At 37.8% G+C, this 18,857-nt stretch overlaps 1 protein-coding gene across 1 annotated transcript in view; it reads right to left on the bottom strand.

Annotated features, from left to right (window-relative positions):
* Positions 1-1,595: 1,595 nt before the first annotated feature.
* MPDZ (multiple PDZ domain crumbs cell polarity complex component) overlaps positions 1,596-18,857 on the bottom strand; it is an 82,557-nt gene continuing 65,295 nt past the window's right edge. The window contains exons 28-45 of the mRNA XM_062513946.1: positions 16,576-16,667; positions 16,351-16,441; positions 15,928-16,008; positions 15,268-15,360; positions 15,103-15,177; positions 13,577-13,754; positions 12,659-12,804; positions 12,253-12,336; positions 11,928-12,121; positions 10,833-10,980; positions 7,872-7,958; positions 6,435-6,531; positions 5,759-5,802; positions 4,572-4,694; positions 3,665-3,769; positions 3,435-3,547; positions 2,506-2,629; positions 1,596-1,742 (exon numbers count right to left, since the gene is read on the bottom strand). Of these exons, the coding sequence (XP_062369930.1) occupies positions 1,596-1,742; positions 2,506-2,629; positions 3,435-3,547; positions 3,665-3,769; positions 4,572-4,694; positions 5,759-5,802; positions 6,435-6,531; positions 7,872-7,958; positions 10,833-10,980; positions 11,928-12,121; positions 12,253-12,336; positions 12,659-12,804; positions 13,577-13,754; positions 15,103-15,177; positions 15,268-15,360; positions 15,928-16,008; positions 16,351-16,441; positions 16,576-16,667 (2,022 nt within the window). The remainder of the gene's footprint in view (positions 1,743-2,505; positions 2,630-3,434; positions 3,548-3,664; positions 3,770-4,571; positions 4,695-5,758; positions 5,803-6,434; positions 6,532-7,871; positions 7,959-10,832; positions 10,981-11,927; positions 12,122-12,252; positions 12,337-12,658; positions 12,805-13,576; positions 13,755-15,102; positions 15,178-15,267; positions 15,361-15,927; positions 16,009-16,350; positions 16,442-16,575; positions 16,668-18,857) is intronic.

Below are 18,857 nucleotides of genomic sequence, written 5' to 3'. Positions count from 1 at the left end.
TGCTAAATAGCATACTAGTTTGACTGCATCTTCCTCTCTCAGAAGACTCAGCTAATTTTTCCTGCAGGAAAATAAATAATGGGAAAAGCATGCTTTATCTGCTAGATTCATAAGATTATGGCTGGCAAAGGCAGGCAGGTTACAATCAGCTAAGTGTTTCACTGAGTGCAGTTTTTAGGTAAAGTTTTAGTGATGAGAATGTGATGCATTTATTGACCACGCTGCTGACCAAAGAACAGCTCCACTTGCATTGTACTTACTAGACACTTTTATCTGTGCCTGTAAAATTAATATCCCCAAAATAATAGTTCTAGCTGTCAAAGCTCCTCTTCTCCATATTACTGATGCAAACCTTCAGTCCTGTCTTATTAATCACCTCCACTGAGGCATTTTCAAGTCTTTACCCATCCTCAACCCACCACTCCTGGTTGTATGCCTCCTCAGTTCAAGGAGGACTCTACCTTTGCTGCTACTAATAATGGCAGCAACACCATTCATGCCAACTCCTCTCACACTGGCAATATCCAGACATCTTCTGGCAGCTAAGTAGAGCTGCTCTGAGAGGTTTGTTCATGGCTCTGATGCAAACAGCTTGCAGAAATGTCTGCACTGACCCTGTACATAGTCTTGTATGTTAGAAGAGGACAACTTTTGCTTACAGACACTTCATATTAGGGAAGCTGTTTTCACCCATACAGACTATAAATATTCCTATTTTAAAACTCTAGTTTTTCTAATACTGCAGTTGCTGGGCATTCTCCATCACCGGGAATACTTTCTACTAGGAATGGATTTTTCAACCCTGAGCACAAAGTCACACAAAACCCACAAACAGAATAAACAAAACCTTGAACCAGCATCACTACCACCACCAACCTCCCGCCACCAAAATAATGAAACCCTCAAACTTAAGCCAAGTGAAACACAGTGTTGCTGTTTTTTTTTTCAGATACACTGTGACACTAGTAAATTTAAACGCACAAGAAGACAAGCAAAATAATCCACCCAAGTCAACAACCTAGCTCCTACTTGAGCATTGTTAAATAATATGGTCATTGAAAAGTTTGGGTTGAAAGGAACCTTAAAGACCATCTAATTCCAAAGAACCATCTAGTCTGTTAACCATCTGCATCCAGACCCTTATCTCCCAAAGCTCTGTTTGAGTAATATTTTCTTTCTTCAATAACCTTATTCCTGTTTTCTGACTACTGCTACCCATGCAACCCCCTTGCTGACTTGGTGAATTTATAATTTTTCCAACATTATTCACGTATCCAAAATCTCTTACCAAAATATTTCCATTTTCTTATGTGGTTATTCATGAACACTTTCTTTTTTTTTTTTTTTGTAATGACTTACTAATACCCATCTGTTTCCACAGTTAACACAACTTCATCCCAGTGGTTTGTAAGAAAGAGAAGTACTTTTAATGTATACAAAAATATGGTTAAATGTTACTATTGTTACTATTTTTCAGTATTGTAACACAGTCCTGTGAAGCTGAAAGAGCAAGAAGACTAAACATTTCCATTCTCCTTACTATGTGAGAAGTAAACAATATTGTATTATTGACCCTAACCCATCAGACAACCAGTTCATGACAATACAGTCAAAGTGACTGTTCCTTTTGTCCTTTTCAGAATAGCAACTGCTTCCTCATGAGTCACCCCTTCTAAACTCTGCCCATTCACAGCAATGATTTGATCCCCCCTCTTGAGGCGTCCATCTTCTGCTGCTGCACCCTGGAACGATAAAACAAGTAAGTGTGGACTCACACATTTCTTTTTCTTCCTGACACACAGTCCTGAAAAGTAACCCTTGCAATATTTTTGATTTTCAGGTATAAACAGAGTCAATTGTTGTGAAGACTGCTAATTCTGCAGTACACCCTGCCTTGTCCAAGTTCCACATTTAGAAATTGGATCTACGCAGTTCTTTGGTTCCCTTAACCCTGTATTTCAGCTAGTGTAAGATTTGAAACCTAGAATTATAGAAGTAGCATTTTCAAGACCTGGAGAACTTTTCACAAATTGATGTGAAAGACAGTTTTATACTTTGATTTATCATAAAAATTTAGCATTCATGATTCCAGTTTTCTCTGACTCTACTGTTTCCTAGAGCCATTCAAATTATCAAATCCACATCAGCATCTGAACTTCTCTGAAGGTCCCGTCTAAGTTCAATAAAACATTTCCCTCTACTACCTGAAGTAAATACACTCTAAATATAAGGCAGGGGAGCTTTCCTTCTAAGTGTTTACACAGTTTCAGTGTCGAGAGGTTGACAGGCTCTGCTAATAGGCTGAATCATGTTGATTTGGAAATTCCCAATCTTTTGAAGATTACAGCCTTCAAATACTATAAACACATTTTGATCAGCCTTTGCGCTAACAAGGAAAAGCTGTAAGAAACTGTATCATTCTTTTGACTGCAAACTCAGGCCATGATTTAGAACAGCAACTTTTGCGAACTAATAAATGGACTGATTGAACAAATTTCCACCTACCTTTGCAAACACTGTCTTCACATATATGGGTAAGTCTCCATGGGGACTGCCATAACCACCCACAATACTAAAGCCAAGGCCATCTGGTCCTCTGTCCAGAGTAATGGTCTTGTACTGAGGAGGTCTAAGAAAAGGGAAAGGAGTATTTTGTCTGAAGTTTGCACAGTTATGGCTGCTATGTGCCACCAACAGTGCTTACTAGTGAAGTAGCAAGGCATTGCCAGTATCTCCAGATTCCATAACATCCACTTTAAAAACCCTGTAATGTCTAAAATTAGCTCAAATAATTTATGCTATTAAGGTTTAATTGCTTCTCTCCTAATAGATGACTGTATATTTGTATGCATGTGTATTTCCATACTTCCCCATATATACTTTAATAGAAAGAAATTCTGGAATTCTACTTTTCAAAGTAGGTATGTGTGGCTAAAGAATCTTTCTTCTCTTTCCCCATTCTGAAAAGAAAAGTGCAGCAGATTTATGATAGAGTATGCTGCAAAACTTGTACACATAATTTACCCTGCAGATTATCAGAAGTAGTATACCTTGTATACCAGAAACATCTGACACTCCTGATAGCCCCGCACTAGAGACCACACTATGGAAACACAGATACAACAGTGAAAAGAGAATTTCTGGGTGTATCAATTAATTCCAGCTACCCAATCTCAGTGAAGCAATAGAGTCTGTAGAAGAAATCAGATCACATCACAACTCTACAGTAGAGAGTAAAAGAAAAAAAATCACAGCACAGCAAATTTCATCATGAAAAACGCAGAAGAGGACCTATGGCCCACAGATGCCATGTATACCAAATATGTTAATCATCTAAGCCAAAAATGTCATCCATTATTTGCTACAACTTGGAAGGTTAATAGGTGGAATATTGTCTAAAGAAGCTACAGGCTGTACATTCTATAGTTACTGACCCTAAATCATCGTGAAAAATGCCAGCTGAAGTTAGTCCTGCAAATGAAAGACTGGATGTAGGCGGATCCTGCTGCTGACCAGTTATGACACTCACTTCTCCTCCAGCTACAACCTAGGAACAGAGATTGGAAATCAGTAATATAAGAATGCTGACACTAAAATAGTTCAATATAGCAGCTGGTTAAGCAGTATTCAGAGAATATTCAAAATGTCACTGAGGATTTTTTACCTGCAACTCAATAGTGCCTGAAGCATTTTTTAAGATATTAACAGCTTGGGAATGAGTCATGCCTTCAGTAGATGTTCCACAGATGCTAACAATCCTGTCCCCAACCTACCGAAGAAAATGCACAAAATTGAACTCAGTTACATGAATCTATTTGTCACTTTCAACAATAGCAGAGCTACAAAATGACCCAGGTATGAAGGCAGCTAAATCAACGTCAGAATTAGCAAATTACTCTGGTACTAGTGTAACTAGTGTAAAAAGTACTTATGCTTTACAGAACTGATCCTAAAACTCTAGAAACACACATTAAAAAAATCAGAGGCATTTTGCATGTCACCTGAAAGACAGACAGACAGAGATAGCAAATTATCAGAGATTCTGTTCGGCTTTATCTTGAAGCAACATTTTCCAAGAAACCTGAGTTAAATTCAACCACCTTTGAGGCAGATTGGATACAGCGTGCATTTAAGTACAGTTTCAGATAAAATCTCCCACACCAACTGAGAGCCTAAAATGTACTGTCTTTATCCTAAGCATAGGAAACATGAGAGATAAAATAGATTGCAGACCTACACTGCAGGAATGACCACTACTCTCAGCAGTGGCATTCGTTTACAGAATGCATCCTTCTGAAACACTTTCAATGCTTTTAATTTTCACAAGCTGATGAACTCTAAGATCCAAGACTGTTTTAGGACCTCCTTTCTTAAGTTAGCACATGCCAGCAACTATACTTTCCCATGCTAGCAATCAGAGTTCCTTTTTAATTAATCCAAACAGCAAGAATTCTTTCCACAGCCAGAAGCACTTATGACTGTACCACTGAACTGCTGGTTTACTACCTTTCTAGAGTAATTACAGTACATTACCCATGCAATCTTTACAGCTCTCTTAACAATTAACTTACTCTTAATTTCTGAGTCTGAGCTGCAACTCCATTTGGGTGCATCATGGCAATAAATATAGGAACATCTCCAAGAGGACTTCCTACACCTCCAGCAATGCTCACTCCGAGTGAATCTGCAGGGCTCTGTTATAGCAATTTAAAAAAAAAGATTAGATTTTTCTGGAAAGAAAAATACAGAATTGTAGGCTAACCTCAAAAGATCGCTAAACCTCCTATTGTATGAAAATTAGAATTCCTGTGTCAAGCCAGTTTTTAAGCTCATATGCTTTGCATCACTTCAAACAAGCAGAGAGACCAGAATGGATGTTTCTTCTTCTCAGCGGTAGGTGAAAATTTGCTCATTTATTTGAGTGCTTTATCTCAACCCAACTAAATAATTACAGAATTCAGAACCTGACTCTTAACGTCAGCACAGAGATCTGAGCAACGAAAAACCATGAGATGGGATTGGTGCCCTTAGTACAAGCTATATGAATATTCTACAATGAATCTCCTGAAGACTAGAATTAATCTTCATGCTCCCCCTAGTGTCCAAACGTTGAAGAGCAAAACCAGCTGTTTACCACTACACTGCACAGAAATACCTCACCATAAAAACTGCCATTGCAAACTGGTATTTGCAGATTCTACTGTAAAAAGAGAATGGATGAATACAATCCATGTAACCAAGTGAGCTAGATGCTAAGCAAAGACAAATAAATATAAATATTTTGGAAAATAAGATGCAGTTTGTGATTCAGCTCACATGCATAATGAAGGTGACTGAATTTCACACTTGAAAACCTGTCAGCTGTCATGCAAGAGTCTACTCATTAAATATATGTGTGAAGAAAAATATCAAACACCAAAAATCAGCCTTCCAACTTTGGTACAATTCCCACAACTTTATCAAAACAGGGTCTGCATTCAACTCAATCTGATAACAATAAAATTAGGTCCCAGTATCTCTTCCTTCTTTTTCTTTCAACACAGCTTACAAAATGTAATTGCATAAGTCACACTACTTTACATAAAAATATAGGCAGTGGAGATCATACAGTCCTGAACTGAAAAGACAGACAAATTAATTTCCTCTTCCTTTCCTAAAACAATGAATAGGCTTAGACTTCCTTCATTCTGTAAAGACACCTATTGACAACATCTACAAAACCTATTCCTAACATATGCCACTGCATGTTATAACTTACCTTTTTTATTTCAACTGTTCTCAGTCCCTGTATTTCAGAAGCTGCTGTCAAATGAATTAAAATAAATTAAAAAAAAAGTTAAACTAGCATTCCTAGAAAACTTTTTCAATAAAGTTATCCAAATCACTATGATTATTCTAACTTTCTGCTTGTTTATTATATCCACTTCAATTTGATTTTGACAGTGGTCAACATTACAATAATCTGAAATAGTTCCATTTCTGTTTATTGTAATAAATACTTCTAGAATAGGTGAAAGATTCAACCATTTTCTCCATTTAAGTAACTTTTAGAATAAGACTGCTATGCATGCTCAAATAGAATAGAAAAAACCCACATTATTTTCTAGCAATACATTGATCAGAAATAACTTTGTTCTAAATGCATCTGGATTTCTATGAATGAGACAGCTTGTCATACGATGTAATTAGATTAAATACAAAATTATGGTTCAACTTAGATTGTCAATATCCTAGCTGCATAAGAAGAAGTTGCTAGTTTCTTTCATAAAAAGCTACTACAAGATATATATGATGCACTGGGCGGTAACTGCTTCTGTGGCATTTTACTAAAGAATCACTTTGAGGCCTACATGACATAGTTGTAACAGTTTAACAGAAGGATCTCAGTTCACATGTATAAAACACTGAAAGCACCAAAAAACTCTCCAACTTACTGGTATTCTTCTTTAAGCCACTTTCAAAGACCTCAGGTGCACCAGACCCAGAAACTGGGAAACAGAACGATGAGAGACTGCCACTTCCCTCACTGACCTACACACAATGTAAGACTGGGATTAGAGAGGAGCTTCATTGACCCAGCTACTAAACGTAAAACTATAACTTGCTATATTCAGTTTATTTTCTGCAGTATTTTATTTTTTCTGTGCCCAGTTAAAAATGAGTCAGAGAAGTCCACAAACTTTTCAGCCACTGTAGATTGCTCTATTCTGAATCATCATTACACCAACAGAGATTGTATTTCTACAATCCTATTCAGAGTTTTGAAGTGCTGCTTCTGATGGCCCAACAAGGTCCTATTATTCGTACCTCTATCTCCTTATAGAGATCTTCTAATGCAATTGAGCCACAAGTACCATAGTAAGGACAGAACACAAAAGACAGATCTCAGTTCATGCTCATGTGGGCTCTCAAATGTTCACCTACTGCATCAGCTACAACTGAGATTAGGCTCTCCACTCAGCTTAATCTGCACAATTTCCAGATGATTTTCACTATACTTGAAAGGTAAGTAAAGGAACAACATGGTTCCTAGTGAGAACAGTTCACTATGACACACTCTTCAAAACATTCAACACTGAACTTCATCTTAGATTAAGCCAGAATCTGCATGGTTTCATGTTGCTTCGCATTACTAATTCTGAAGCGAGTCTAAAATGTCAGTCTTGTCTTAACATGCTCACTTGAATTTTATTTATGTCTTAATACTATAGACATAGTATAGACTATATACTTATACTGTTTACAATTAATACTTGGCAATTTTCATCCCCAGTTCACAACCAAATGAAGTTCTTAAGGTAATTTGTGAGCTTTCAAAACTGTAGCTCCTACTGGGAAGAATCACAGTGCAAATTGCTATGCTATGGAAGATGCTTTCAAATGCAGAAATTGATGTGAGGTTGTAACAATCTACCATCAGAGCAACAATAAAAAAAATAAGAGAAGTTTGATGGAATGAACACAGGTTTCCTGCTTCTGGCAGGCAAGATTACAGTAAGAAAATGCAAGGAATGAAGAAATTCCCTAAGATTACTAAAGCAATACTCCAATGCATGCCAACTAATCTGAAAGTAACTAAGGGGTTTAAAGTTGACTCTAACTTCTGGTATTGATGAGAATTGGAGTTCTCTATGCTTCCAGGCTGAAGCCTGGAGCAAAGTAATTTCTGCATTATATTTTTGGCTAGATCCTCTCTATAACTGATACAATTTGCTAAACTGAATATATAAAATGGCTATTGAAAAGCTGCAAAATTTTTCCATCTTGGATCTGATATGTGAAAAACAACTGTCATCATAAAACCAATCTTTTTTTTTTTTTTTGCTTTCACTATTTAACACTATTTCTCTGGCAACTAACCAGTTACATACCTGGCTGCTTTGGGATGTTCTTCTCTCAGAGTGAAAAGGCCCAGCTTTTATTCTTCCAACCTCTAGTCTTACTGTACCTAAGGAACACTAAAGAAACAGTTACTTGTAACACATCTGTCTACAAGACTAAAACCCACAATATTTAAGAGGCTTTCTAGAAGGTGGAAGAAGGGGAAAAAAAACCATGGACAGAAGGAAGAATGAGTAGCAATCCTGAAATGAGCACTCTGCAGAGAAAGCTCATGGCAGGACCAGTGACACACATGAAGCACACCATCATACTCAATACTGAGCAGGATACTTTTTTTATACTGGACTAATCAGTATTACAGTGCAGACATGAAAATCACACAAAATGACTTATTCTATTACATTGCACTTAAAAAGGAACAGCTTCTGAACTGCAAAGTCACATGTCACAATGAACACGCAATTTTTACAATAGAAACCAAAAACAGTGTAACATCTCACAGTCCAAATCACTATTTATCTTGATATGACTGAGAACATAGTAATTTAACTGGAAGTTACTCATCTCTCTCAAACTTTGGAAATTATCTGTTACTCTGGATAAACATCAATGTAACTATGAAATTTTGGGCAGAAAATTTCCTAAATGTGAACTTTCTGCATCTGACTCCCAGCAATAAGCTGGGTGATATAGACTGACTGCACATTGGAAAGTCCTTTCTCTAGTCTTTAAGTTTTCAACTACAGTATTGAGTATTCACATGTCTACATAAAATGCATGTCTCAGGAGAAAATTCACCCTGCAATTAAATATTTCAAAATCAAGGCATTATTTAAAAAAAACAGAAAACTTATTATCACAAGGCTAAGAAAATTAGACTTTCAACATAAGTAGTGTAAAGAGAAGACATTGATCTGCAATGTACTAATGAAGAAATTTCAGATTTGTTGCTATTTTGATTTTTTTTCTTTCACTGTTGTCAGCATAAACTTCTGCCTTCAAGGAATTTAATAACAAATGAGGCTGCCTTTATTTATCAAGTTTTATTATCCTAAGAGAGATTCATGCATTTGTCAGACAAATCCACAGTAATAGGCCAATATATCAAAACCAACCAGACATATCCATTCAAACAAGGTTTCAACATCTCATATCCTGTTGCTATTCTCTTAGGGGTGACACTAAAAAAGATTTATTACTAAATAATTTTTTATTTTATAAATAATGTTGATTTCTCAATGTCCTGGAAAAGACTTGGTCAAAGCTCAGGCAAAACCATTCCTCTCTGCTTGTATGAATTCAGCCGTATTAAACTATGTGGACAACTCTTACTCAAAGTGGGTAACTGAGGAAATACGTACCTAAAATTACCACATCCTCACAAATACATAAACCCACAAATGAGATTTTAAAATTGTGTGTGAATGCAGGAGGCAATACTTTCCAATGGAACTTGTGAATAAATCAATTCCCAATTGGTTTTATTACACCTTTCTCCTTCTTCCTAAATTCTTCCTTTTGATAGATCCATTAAGTCTAATGAGGGGAAAAGCTGATAGTCTTTTCACATACTTTAGGGGATACTTCAAAAGAAACACTGCAAGAACAGGCAGAATTCTCAGACTGATGACACATTCTATTTGTCTCATTCTATTTAAAATACACTGGAATTTTCCAAAGATTATAAAATAATTTTCTAGCAAAATACATTTTAGGCAGTTCAAGACATAATTCACTTCTAGATCCTACTCTCATGAATGAATATTGAATGGATACCTGTACAGGAAACAGTGACCTCCTACATGTGAATTACCATGTTTTATTCCACTTATACTACGTCAACAAAACAATTATTAAAAATAATCTGTCTAAGGTATTTTAAAAGCTGATTTCTCAGGGCTGTGACAATTAACTACAAGTACTACTGAGCAATGATGAAGTACTTAAAAACTGAATATACAAATGGTAAGTAGAAACTAAGCATGTTCAATTACATACTCCAAAATGCTTGTCAAAATGAAAGAAACTTCCCACATGAAAAGGTATTTTTATTCAGAGGAGAGGTACAAAGAAGAAATGCTGTGTTCTTAAATAAAATTCAAAAACTATCATGTAGGAAGGGAAAAGTATTATAAACAAAGAAGAGTATACTAGTAAGTTCACTGTCAAAACACAGACCCTGTTCTAGCTTCATTCTGACTTGGAAATAGGGGAAGGACATCAGAACAAAAAATTTATCAAGAATAGGCTGGCTCCAAGAACTGCAGGTAATTACTTCAGTAAACTCTGAGAAAGCAGTTTCTTATACCAAATGCTTGGTCACTGAAAAATGCATTGTAGTATTTAATTAATGTAAGATGGCACAACACATATATAATAAAAAAATAACATCTCCTAGAAGACCAGGTTACTCAGAGTCCCATCCAACCTGGCCTTCCAGGAATGGGGCACCCACACCTCTGGGCAACCCATTCCAGTGACTTACCATCCTCACATTAAACAATTTTTGCCTAACAACTAATATAAACTTACTCTTTTGGTTTAAAACCATTCTCTCTTGTCCTATCACTACAGGCCCTTATAAATAAGCTATGAAAATAGTCACTTTTTGCCCAACTACTCTGCTGAATTCTCCATCATTCGAAGTCAGTTCTGCATATCTTTCTGAAAATGTGGGACAGTTAACCAGCTATCCATTTCTTCGACAAAATACAATGTTTTCAGTTGTTCTAGGTAATGGTATTCTATAAAGGTCTTCTACAAGCCCTCTGTTCATAAACATATAGTTTTCTGCACCATCACTACTCCCAGTTTTATCAGGCCAAGTATAAAAATCTGAATGCTCTAGATTTCAGGAAGCTTAAATTTGGATTCCCAACATATCTCACTGACATCCCAGTAAGTCTGATCTTAGTCTGAATAAAGTTAAAGCTTTAAAAACATCTGGATCTCAATTTTTCACTCTAATCCATCTTCTCTTTTCCCAATACCTTTAGCAAAGCTGCAACAGCCTCCTGGTTAGCGTTTCGGACATCTTCTCCATTCACTGTTAATATCTGGTCTCCTTGCATCAATCTCCCATCTGTATCTGCTATTCCTCCTTTGACGATGTCTGATACAAACACACCTGTGTCATTTCTGCAAATACACACATGAATTTTACATCACAGTATTGTTTGACAGTCACGTTGTCCTAGTTTGAAAGACAGGTGTTTGTTAAGGAAAGCAGAAACTTTCCTTTGAATTTAAAAATGTGATTCTTCCTTCCTACAGATTATTATGATTTTGAAATTAAGGGAGCTCTCAGGCAAAGATATGGGGGTAGGAATAACAGTTCTTTACTAGTATATCTAACAAGACAAACAAGAACAACAACAGCTATGAAATCACCCACAAACAGAACAGTAACTCAGTCCCAGTGTTTTTTGGCTGCAGGCACCTTTTCCCTGAGCTGCAGTTCCCGGTGCTGGGGGCGGGCAGGTCCCGCAGAGCTGCAGGAGGGCTGGGGGTGATGGCAGAGCTGTCCCAGGGGGAGAGAGAGAGATGGAGAGAGAGCTCTCCGCTCACGGTGTGGGTCCTGGTGCTCAGCAGAGTGCTGGATGGTGGTAGTTCACAGCGAGAAGGCAGCAGGGCAGGGTCTGACAGCAGTGAGGATGGTTCCTGGTGCTGGGATGGGGCTGAGGTGACGATCGTCCTTCTCGTCCGAACTCCACGGGGGAAATGGGCCGAGGCCCAGCCTTCTGCTTCCTCTTCTGGCTGTTTGAATCTCGCGGGGTTTGCTTCTTCCCTCCCATCCCCTTCCCCTTGCCACCAGGGCCCCGTCAACAGGTATCATAGCATGATAATGGGGAAAATTCCACAGAGGGAAAAGGGAAAGACTGGTTTATGGCTTTCTATTTGGAATACAATAAACATTGTCTCATTTTTCTGCTGAGTAACACTGGCTAAGTTCTCTAGGGAAGGCTGGTTAGCTTAAGCACAAAAATAAGATGTATGGCTTCCAAGCCCACAGGATCTGAGCACCAGAACACAATTGAAATATGATAAGCAAGTTCCAGACACTGAATCTCAGGTACATTACATACCTTTTCCCAACAATACTCAGCCCAAGGCCTTTACCAGGCTTCTTCTGGAGCTCTATATTCAGCACATCATACATGTCTTCCTCCTTGTACTGGGCTTCATCTCTGTACACAGTTAGACGAACTTTTTGGGGTGTCTGTCGGAGGACATTAATAGCTTCATCATGTGTGGCATTCCTAAGGTCAATTCCATTCACCTGCAATGAAAGCAGTGCAGTGTAATTCACAATGTAAAGTACAATGGTAAATTGTGCAGCACCTTCCAGCAGACAAATACAACAGGCTTAGCCAGCAATGAAAACAAAAGCAGCCAAAGAAATCAGCACACCTCTAATATCTGATCACCAGCCCATAGTCGTCCATCTTTAGATGCTGCTCCTTCTTCATATACTTCATGGATAATGATTGCTCCCTGTCAATAAAAACAAACAACAAAACTGCATGTTGAAAGAACCAAAAGTAATCTTGTGTCTTGAACCAAAAGTAATGCTACTATAATTCATCAATGACAAGTCACATGGAATGGAAGCCAGATGCATGATGAACAAATTACCAAAACATTTAAGAAGCTAATTGATACTTTTAATTTTACAAAGGACTTTTTCCTTATTTTTGTTTCTTTTGCATCTTTTGATAAATGTTATAGAAATAAATGACAAAAAATCTCTTTGATCAGACTTTTAATTTCTTCAATATTATGCCACTTGAGTGACACATATATTTTTCCAACCAACCAGCAAAGTGTCTGCTCCTCCAACAATGCTCAGACCAAGACCAGTCCGCCCTTTGGAGATATCAATGGTTGTTTCACATCCAGGAATGATGGGACAAGTAGCTGGGTCAGAGGTTAACATGGCTGGAGTTGAAGACCTGCTTGTGTCTAAAACAACAATGAAACATTCTGGTTATAGTAACAGAGTTCAGTAGGAAAGTGACTTTAAAACAGCATTTTACAGAGTTCACTGCCAGCTGTATAGCAACTGCTGAACAGCTGATCCACAGAGAATGATGCTGTCAATTCTCCCTACTCCGCAGAGAAGTACTATCCTGTAGTTTTATTTGCCATGCCTTCTGTAGTCTTTATGCCATCAAGTACCTGGGTTATAGTCTGAACAGCCAAAGCAGATATTGTAGATAACATATTCTGTTTAGGATAGAATTTAAACATCTATATGATTCGTACATTACTTGAGTTACTAGTAACTTAGAAGTGCATTGCTTAACCAATAACTATCATCCATGAGACACATCTTAACTCTCCACTTGGAAGAAGAGCCAAATGTGGCTACTTGTAAATGGCAACACAGTCTCAACCACCCTCTTCTTCCAGAAAAAAATTACATGACTCTTCTCCCTCATTTAAAAGAACGCCTTTCACTTAGCTCTAGTCAACCATGACAGAGGCATCTGCTGAATGTCTGAGATGGAGGAGAAAATCCTTTCATCCTCCTGCCTCTACAACAGGAAGGCAAGACATAGGTCTTCAGTATGGGGGCACAATGCTTTACTTACATTAATATGCAATATATAATCTGGAAATATTAGAAAATGCAGAAGACAGCCCAGTGCATACGAAAAGGGAAAATTTACAAGCTGGTCTTTGTTTTTATCTTACAACCTCAGTGAATACAGACATACAAGGAAAATATTACTTTTGACTGCTTCTGGTTCTGGTGAGCTGGAAGTGGGGGCAGCTGCTGCTGGTTGCATGTTCCTCTTCTCTGCAGGGACAGTGCTGGGAGGGGCTGGTGCTATAGTCAGGTTATCTGTCTCTCCTGGGATGATTGTAAGCCTCACCACAGATCTGGATGTCTTCAGGAGACTAATAAACTGAATGATAAAGAGAAAAGCCTATGAAAACTGTAACCGGATTGTTCAGCTGCAAAACAAATACAAAGCAAAATAACAGTTCTGCATACTGGAGCTACCAGTCATAGCCCTGCAGGTTTTCTCATAAGGAACAAACACAAATATTGATGCTTTTTCTATGAAGCCTTTTCCCATAAAACTCTGCCTAACTATACCAGACAAGAATACTGCAGTCTTTCAATGGCTTCTGTAGACAAAATACTACGCTGCATAGCAATTATTAGAGAAACAGAAACATTGCCTTTTAATGCTGGGTGGAGCCCAATTCTGATCTCACAGAAGTCAATGCCAAAATACCTAGTGAGCTAATGAAACGTGCAACTGTCATCGTGGAAGAAAAACCTGAAAATACTACCTGAACTATGGAAGGGAGAGAAGGACACCAGGGTGCAATGTAAAATCTAGTTCAAAGAGATACTGAAAACCCTTCAAAATCAAGTGCCATTTTACAGAAAAGACACCAAATCCTCTTGAGACTTTACATTCAATTAGAGATATTTTCACAAATTACTTACTCAATCTGTTTTTGCAATGCTTATGTATCCCTACCTCCTTAAAGGCAACTTCACTATCTCTTATCTACTGCCTTAGAGAAAGCAGTACATCAAAGAGTAAGATAGATGCTCTTCTAACTGCCCTTTAACAAACAGAAAGCAATCTACTCATGACTAAAGAATCACTTTTCTTGGTAGCAAGGCAAGTGCTAGAAAAAAGGCCTTGATTTACTACAGAACCCAGACTGAGTTTGCAGAGATAGAAGCTAGAAATAAATCTTGTTATTTAGGAATGGAGATATTTTTCTCCAAAGGTTTGTAATACTATGCTTGGAATATAATGAGGCTGTTACTACAGACAGTTCCCATGGACAAGCACAGTTTATGACTTGATTTGATTGACCACTGATTCAACTCACTCGCGTAAATTTACACGTTAGTTTTACTGGTTCTAACAATTTTAAAGTGGACTAGCTATGCAGAGTCATTATTGACCAATAGTTCATGGCTTTTATCACACTACTAAGTGTCTCTCAGTCATCAGGTCTGAACCATTGGGAAACTAAAATTACATTCGAAGTAGAGATAGGAGGATTCATGCAGTGCACTAATGCAAATTAACATCTGAGCTGTAAATTTAGGCTTTAGGTTAATTTGCAGTAGTTTCCTTATCCAGACAGTGCCTACAGAACTTTGTTTTTTTTAGCCAGCTCTGAAAATTAAGTATAGTCATGAGAACCTCACTAGTTTATGGCACAAGCACCTCCTTCATTAGCAGTGTGCTTTCTGCAACATTCCTGATAGTTGAGATGCACCTTTTCTACAGGATATCCCACAACAATTTCGTCATCCACTGCCAGAATCACGTCTCCAACTTTAATACGTCCATCCTGGAAAAACATAAAATAAAAAAATATCAACTATGAATGCTACTCCAAAAAACATTCTTCATTTCCTAATCAGATTTTGAACATTCTCACCTTTGCAGCCGCACCATGATCTGTTAAGCTTTTAATAACTACTCCATTAGTTGTGTCTTCTTCACTAATGGCAATTCCAAAACCTCCATGATCCTGGGGCAAACAGAAAAATGCAAATGGTTAAGTACTGGGACATCAAAATGTTAAAATATAATTACTAATTACTAAAGACTAGTGAAGCCTGCTGACATATCAAGTCTGGGGTTTCACAATGCACCAGTATTTTTGTTTTAAAATATTTCTGGAACAGATTCTGCTAACCTACAAACAGCGAGATAAATCTGACTAGCAAGATAAATCTGAAACACTCCGGAACTCAAACCCACTACTTTGAAAATTACATGGTAAATTGTGATTCAGTTTTTACTTTGAACAATTTGGGCATTGATTTTACTTGAGAAACCATCAGTAGATGGTTATAAAAAGTTCTGCAAATAGACCAAGAAAATAATTCTTCCAGAGACACAAAGCAATTGACAAATCAAAATCAGTCCTTCTGTGAGAAAACTTTGGGGTCCATCCCCAAAGAGGAAGAGTAGATCTCTAGAAATCTCTTTTTGACTTGTAGTAACTAAGAGACTGCTTGCTGTAAGAGGGACAGCATTACAAAATTGAAGGGCTACAGAATAAAAATGTGACTGATGTAAATTCAGTACATACCTTAGGAAGTTCCACATACTGAATGTTTTTACATGAACTCAATTCAGAAAATGCACATGGGTTTGCAACACTGATATCAATCTAAGATAAAAAGAATATGCAGCTGTGAGAGACTATATCCAACATTTTGCACCAAAACAAAGTAGTGGGCAAATATTTAAAGTAAGTGCTCATTTTCTGGTTTCACTTAAACTTCTAAAACCCTATGATGGGAGTATTACATTTACTTTATAGTACAGAAGAATATAAAATGAAACAAAATTCATCACAACTGTACTAAATTTAGCAACTTACTAAAATCTCACTTGTTTTCTATGGGTTTCTTTCTCTTTTACTGTATTACCTAAGCAGACAGGTTCATCCTCTATCCTGTTGTCAATGTTAGTATTTTGGTCAAATAAGAAAAACAAGCATTTACTTTACCTCTTGATGTTGAAGTGTCCCTGAAGTACACTGTGAAGCCTCTACTGATTTTGCAGGGCAAACAGCCATCTGATTTACTGCATCTTTGTTTCTGAAAAATATTCAGTTAAACAATGTGTTCAAAAGCACATTTATGTTACCAAAATTAAAAATAACAAACACTGTGTGAAACTTGAACACATTAAAAATTAAACCTTTTCAGCCAAACCTTTAACTAGAACTTACCTAATAAAGATTACTTTAACTTTAGATGGTGCACATTTAATTATTGAAGAAGCATTCTGATGAGTCCTTCCATAAAGGATTTGGCCATTTATCTAGACAAGGAAAGGTAGCAATTATTTATCAAAATATTTTAATTTCTTACACTTAAACGAATTTTTGTCTTAAAAAATTCATATCACCAACTAAACAGTAACTGTATAAAAATAAGTTATGTCCTACTTTCACCCTTTTCTTCCAGTAAAAATATTCTCTATAGTTTGACTTCAGATTAACACTGCCACAGTGCTAAAAATGTCACTCTCTGAGTTATACTGGGTTGACTTGGCACATCATCTATTTTTACTTGCCATTGATCACTTCATGACTGATGAACTGATTAAGCAGGGTCATGGGAAATTCTAACCATAACAAATAAATGAATTGCTTATATCCTGCAACAAGATTGCTATTATTTATTGAAACTCAGGCATTTCAGATCCCTGAGCCAAGCACTTTATGCACAGAAGTCTTAACACTGGCACATTTAGCAGAGTTTTAAACTACATTTGATGAGGAAGAGGGACTCCTTGTACTTCTGTGTGTCAGAGAGGAGCCAGAAAACACCAACACTTTAGGAAGCAGCAAGGAGACAACTGCAAATTAACTCATATGAACTAAGGAGGTTTCTTCTCAAAAGGTGAATAGGTTGATAATTCAACTCAAGTGCCTCTACACCAATACCAGCAGCATGGGTAACAAGCAGGAGGAAGCAGCATGGGTAACAAGCAACAAACCAGCTCCTCGATTGCACCAGAATGGTGTAATTCAAAGCCTATAATCTAGTCGATCTCACAGAATCTGGGTGGGATGAATCACACAATGGGAACACTTAAATCAAGGAAGGAGGGGCAGATGTACTATGCTCTGTGTTAAGGAATTGATAGATTGTGAAGAGCTGCTTCTGAGAAACGGCCACAAACAACTCAAGAGCCTGTGGGTAAAAATGAAGGACAGCAGCAGTGAGGGACATCTTGTGGCTGGGGTCCACCACAGGCTGCCTGATCACGGCGAGCCTGTTAACAAGACTTCTTGCTTCAGATACAGAAATAATTGTGCTCACAGGCTCTCATCCTGATGGGGGATTTTAACCACCTGTATGTGTGCTGGGAAAGTGGTACAGCTGACTGCAAACAATCCAGAAGACTCCTGAAGTGCACTGAGGAGAACTTCCTGGTCCCAGTATTGGACAACCAGAGAAGCAGTGTTATGGATCCAGTGCTCACCAGGGCAGATGAGCTCGTTAGAAAGACTGAGACTAGAGGCAGCCTCAGCTGTAGTGACCATGCCCTGGTTAAATCACTGATCTCAAGGAACATGGGCTTGAAAAAGATCAGAGTCAGAACTAACACTCATCTTTAGAATAATGGGCTTCCAGCTGTTAAACAAATTAGTGAATCTTACAGAAACTGTCCTTAGGGACAGAGGAACTCACCAGTGCTGGTAGCTTTTTGAGAATACTCCATCCCCATGTGTAGAGAAATCAAGTTAGGCAAGCTGGAAACCAGCATGGCTAAACAAGGATCTGCTCCTCAAACTGACGAGTAAGAAAGAAATGCATAGCCTGTGGAACTAGAGACAGATAATCTGGGAAGAGTACATGAATATGGTTTGGATGTGTGTAGAGATGGGTTAAGGAATGGTTAAAGATGGGTTAAGAAACAGAAGAAAGGTGCTTTAGTCAGGAATGTAAAAAGTTATCAGAAGGGGTTCTGTAAGTATAAGGGGTCAGAAAAGAAAGGCCAAAGAGAGTGTACCTCCCTGACAAATATGAATGGACAGCTGCTGGCAATGGATATAGAGAAGGGTGAGGAACTCCAAAAGTTCTTTGCCTCAGTCTTAATGACAGTCTCGCTTCTTATATCTCTCAAGTTATGGAAACTCTAGATGGGGACTGGGAGAAGCAAAATGTCTCCCAACAAAAGGCAACCATCAAGTGGTTACTTGATGAAATTGAATAGGCACAAGACAATAGGGTTTGATGATCTGGAATCCAGGTTCCTGAGGGAACTGGCTTATGTAGTTGCCAAGGCACTTTCCATCCTACTTAAGAAGTCAAAGAGGTCAGGTAAATTCTCCAGTGACTGGAAAAAAGAAAACATCACTCTCACTTCTTGAAAGTCAAGAAAAGAAGACCTAGGAAACCACAGACCGTAGAGCCTTATCTCTGTACCTGAGAACATCATGAAGCACATCCTCATGGAAGCGATGTTAAGGTACATAGAAGACAAAGAGGTGATCTGAGA

This window comes from Cinclus cinclus, chromosome Z (genome assembly GCF_963662255.1).
Source record: "Cinclus cinclus chromosome Z, bCinCin1.1, whole genome shotgun sequence".
Classification (NCBI taxonomy): domain Eukaryota; kingdom Metazoa; phylum Chordata; class Aves; order Passeriformes; family Cinclidae; genus Cinclus; species Cinclus cinclus.
The sequence above is the reverse complement of the archived record's forward strand: the minus strand, read 5'-3'. Positions and strand labels throughout refer to the sequence as shown.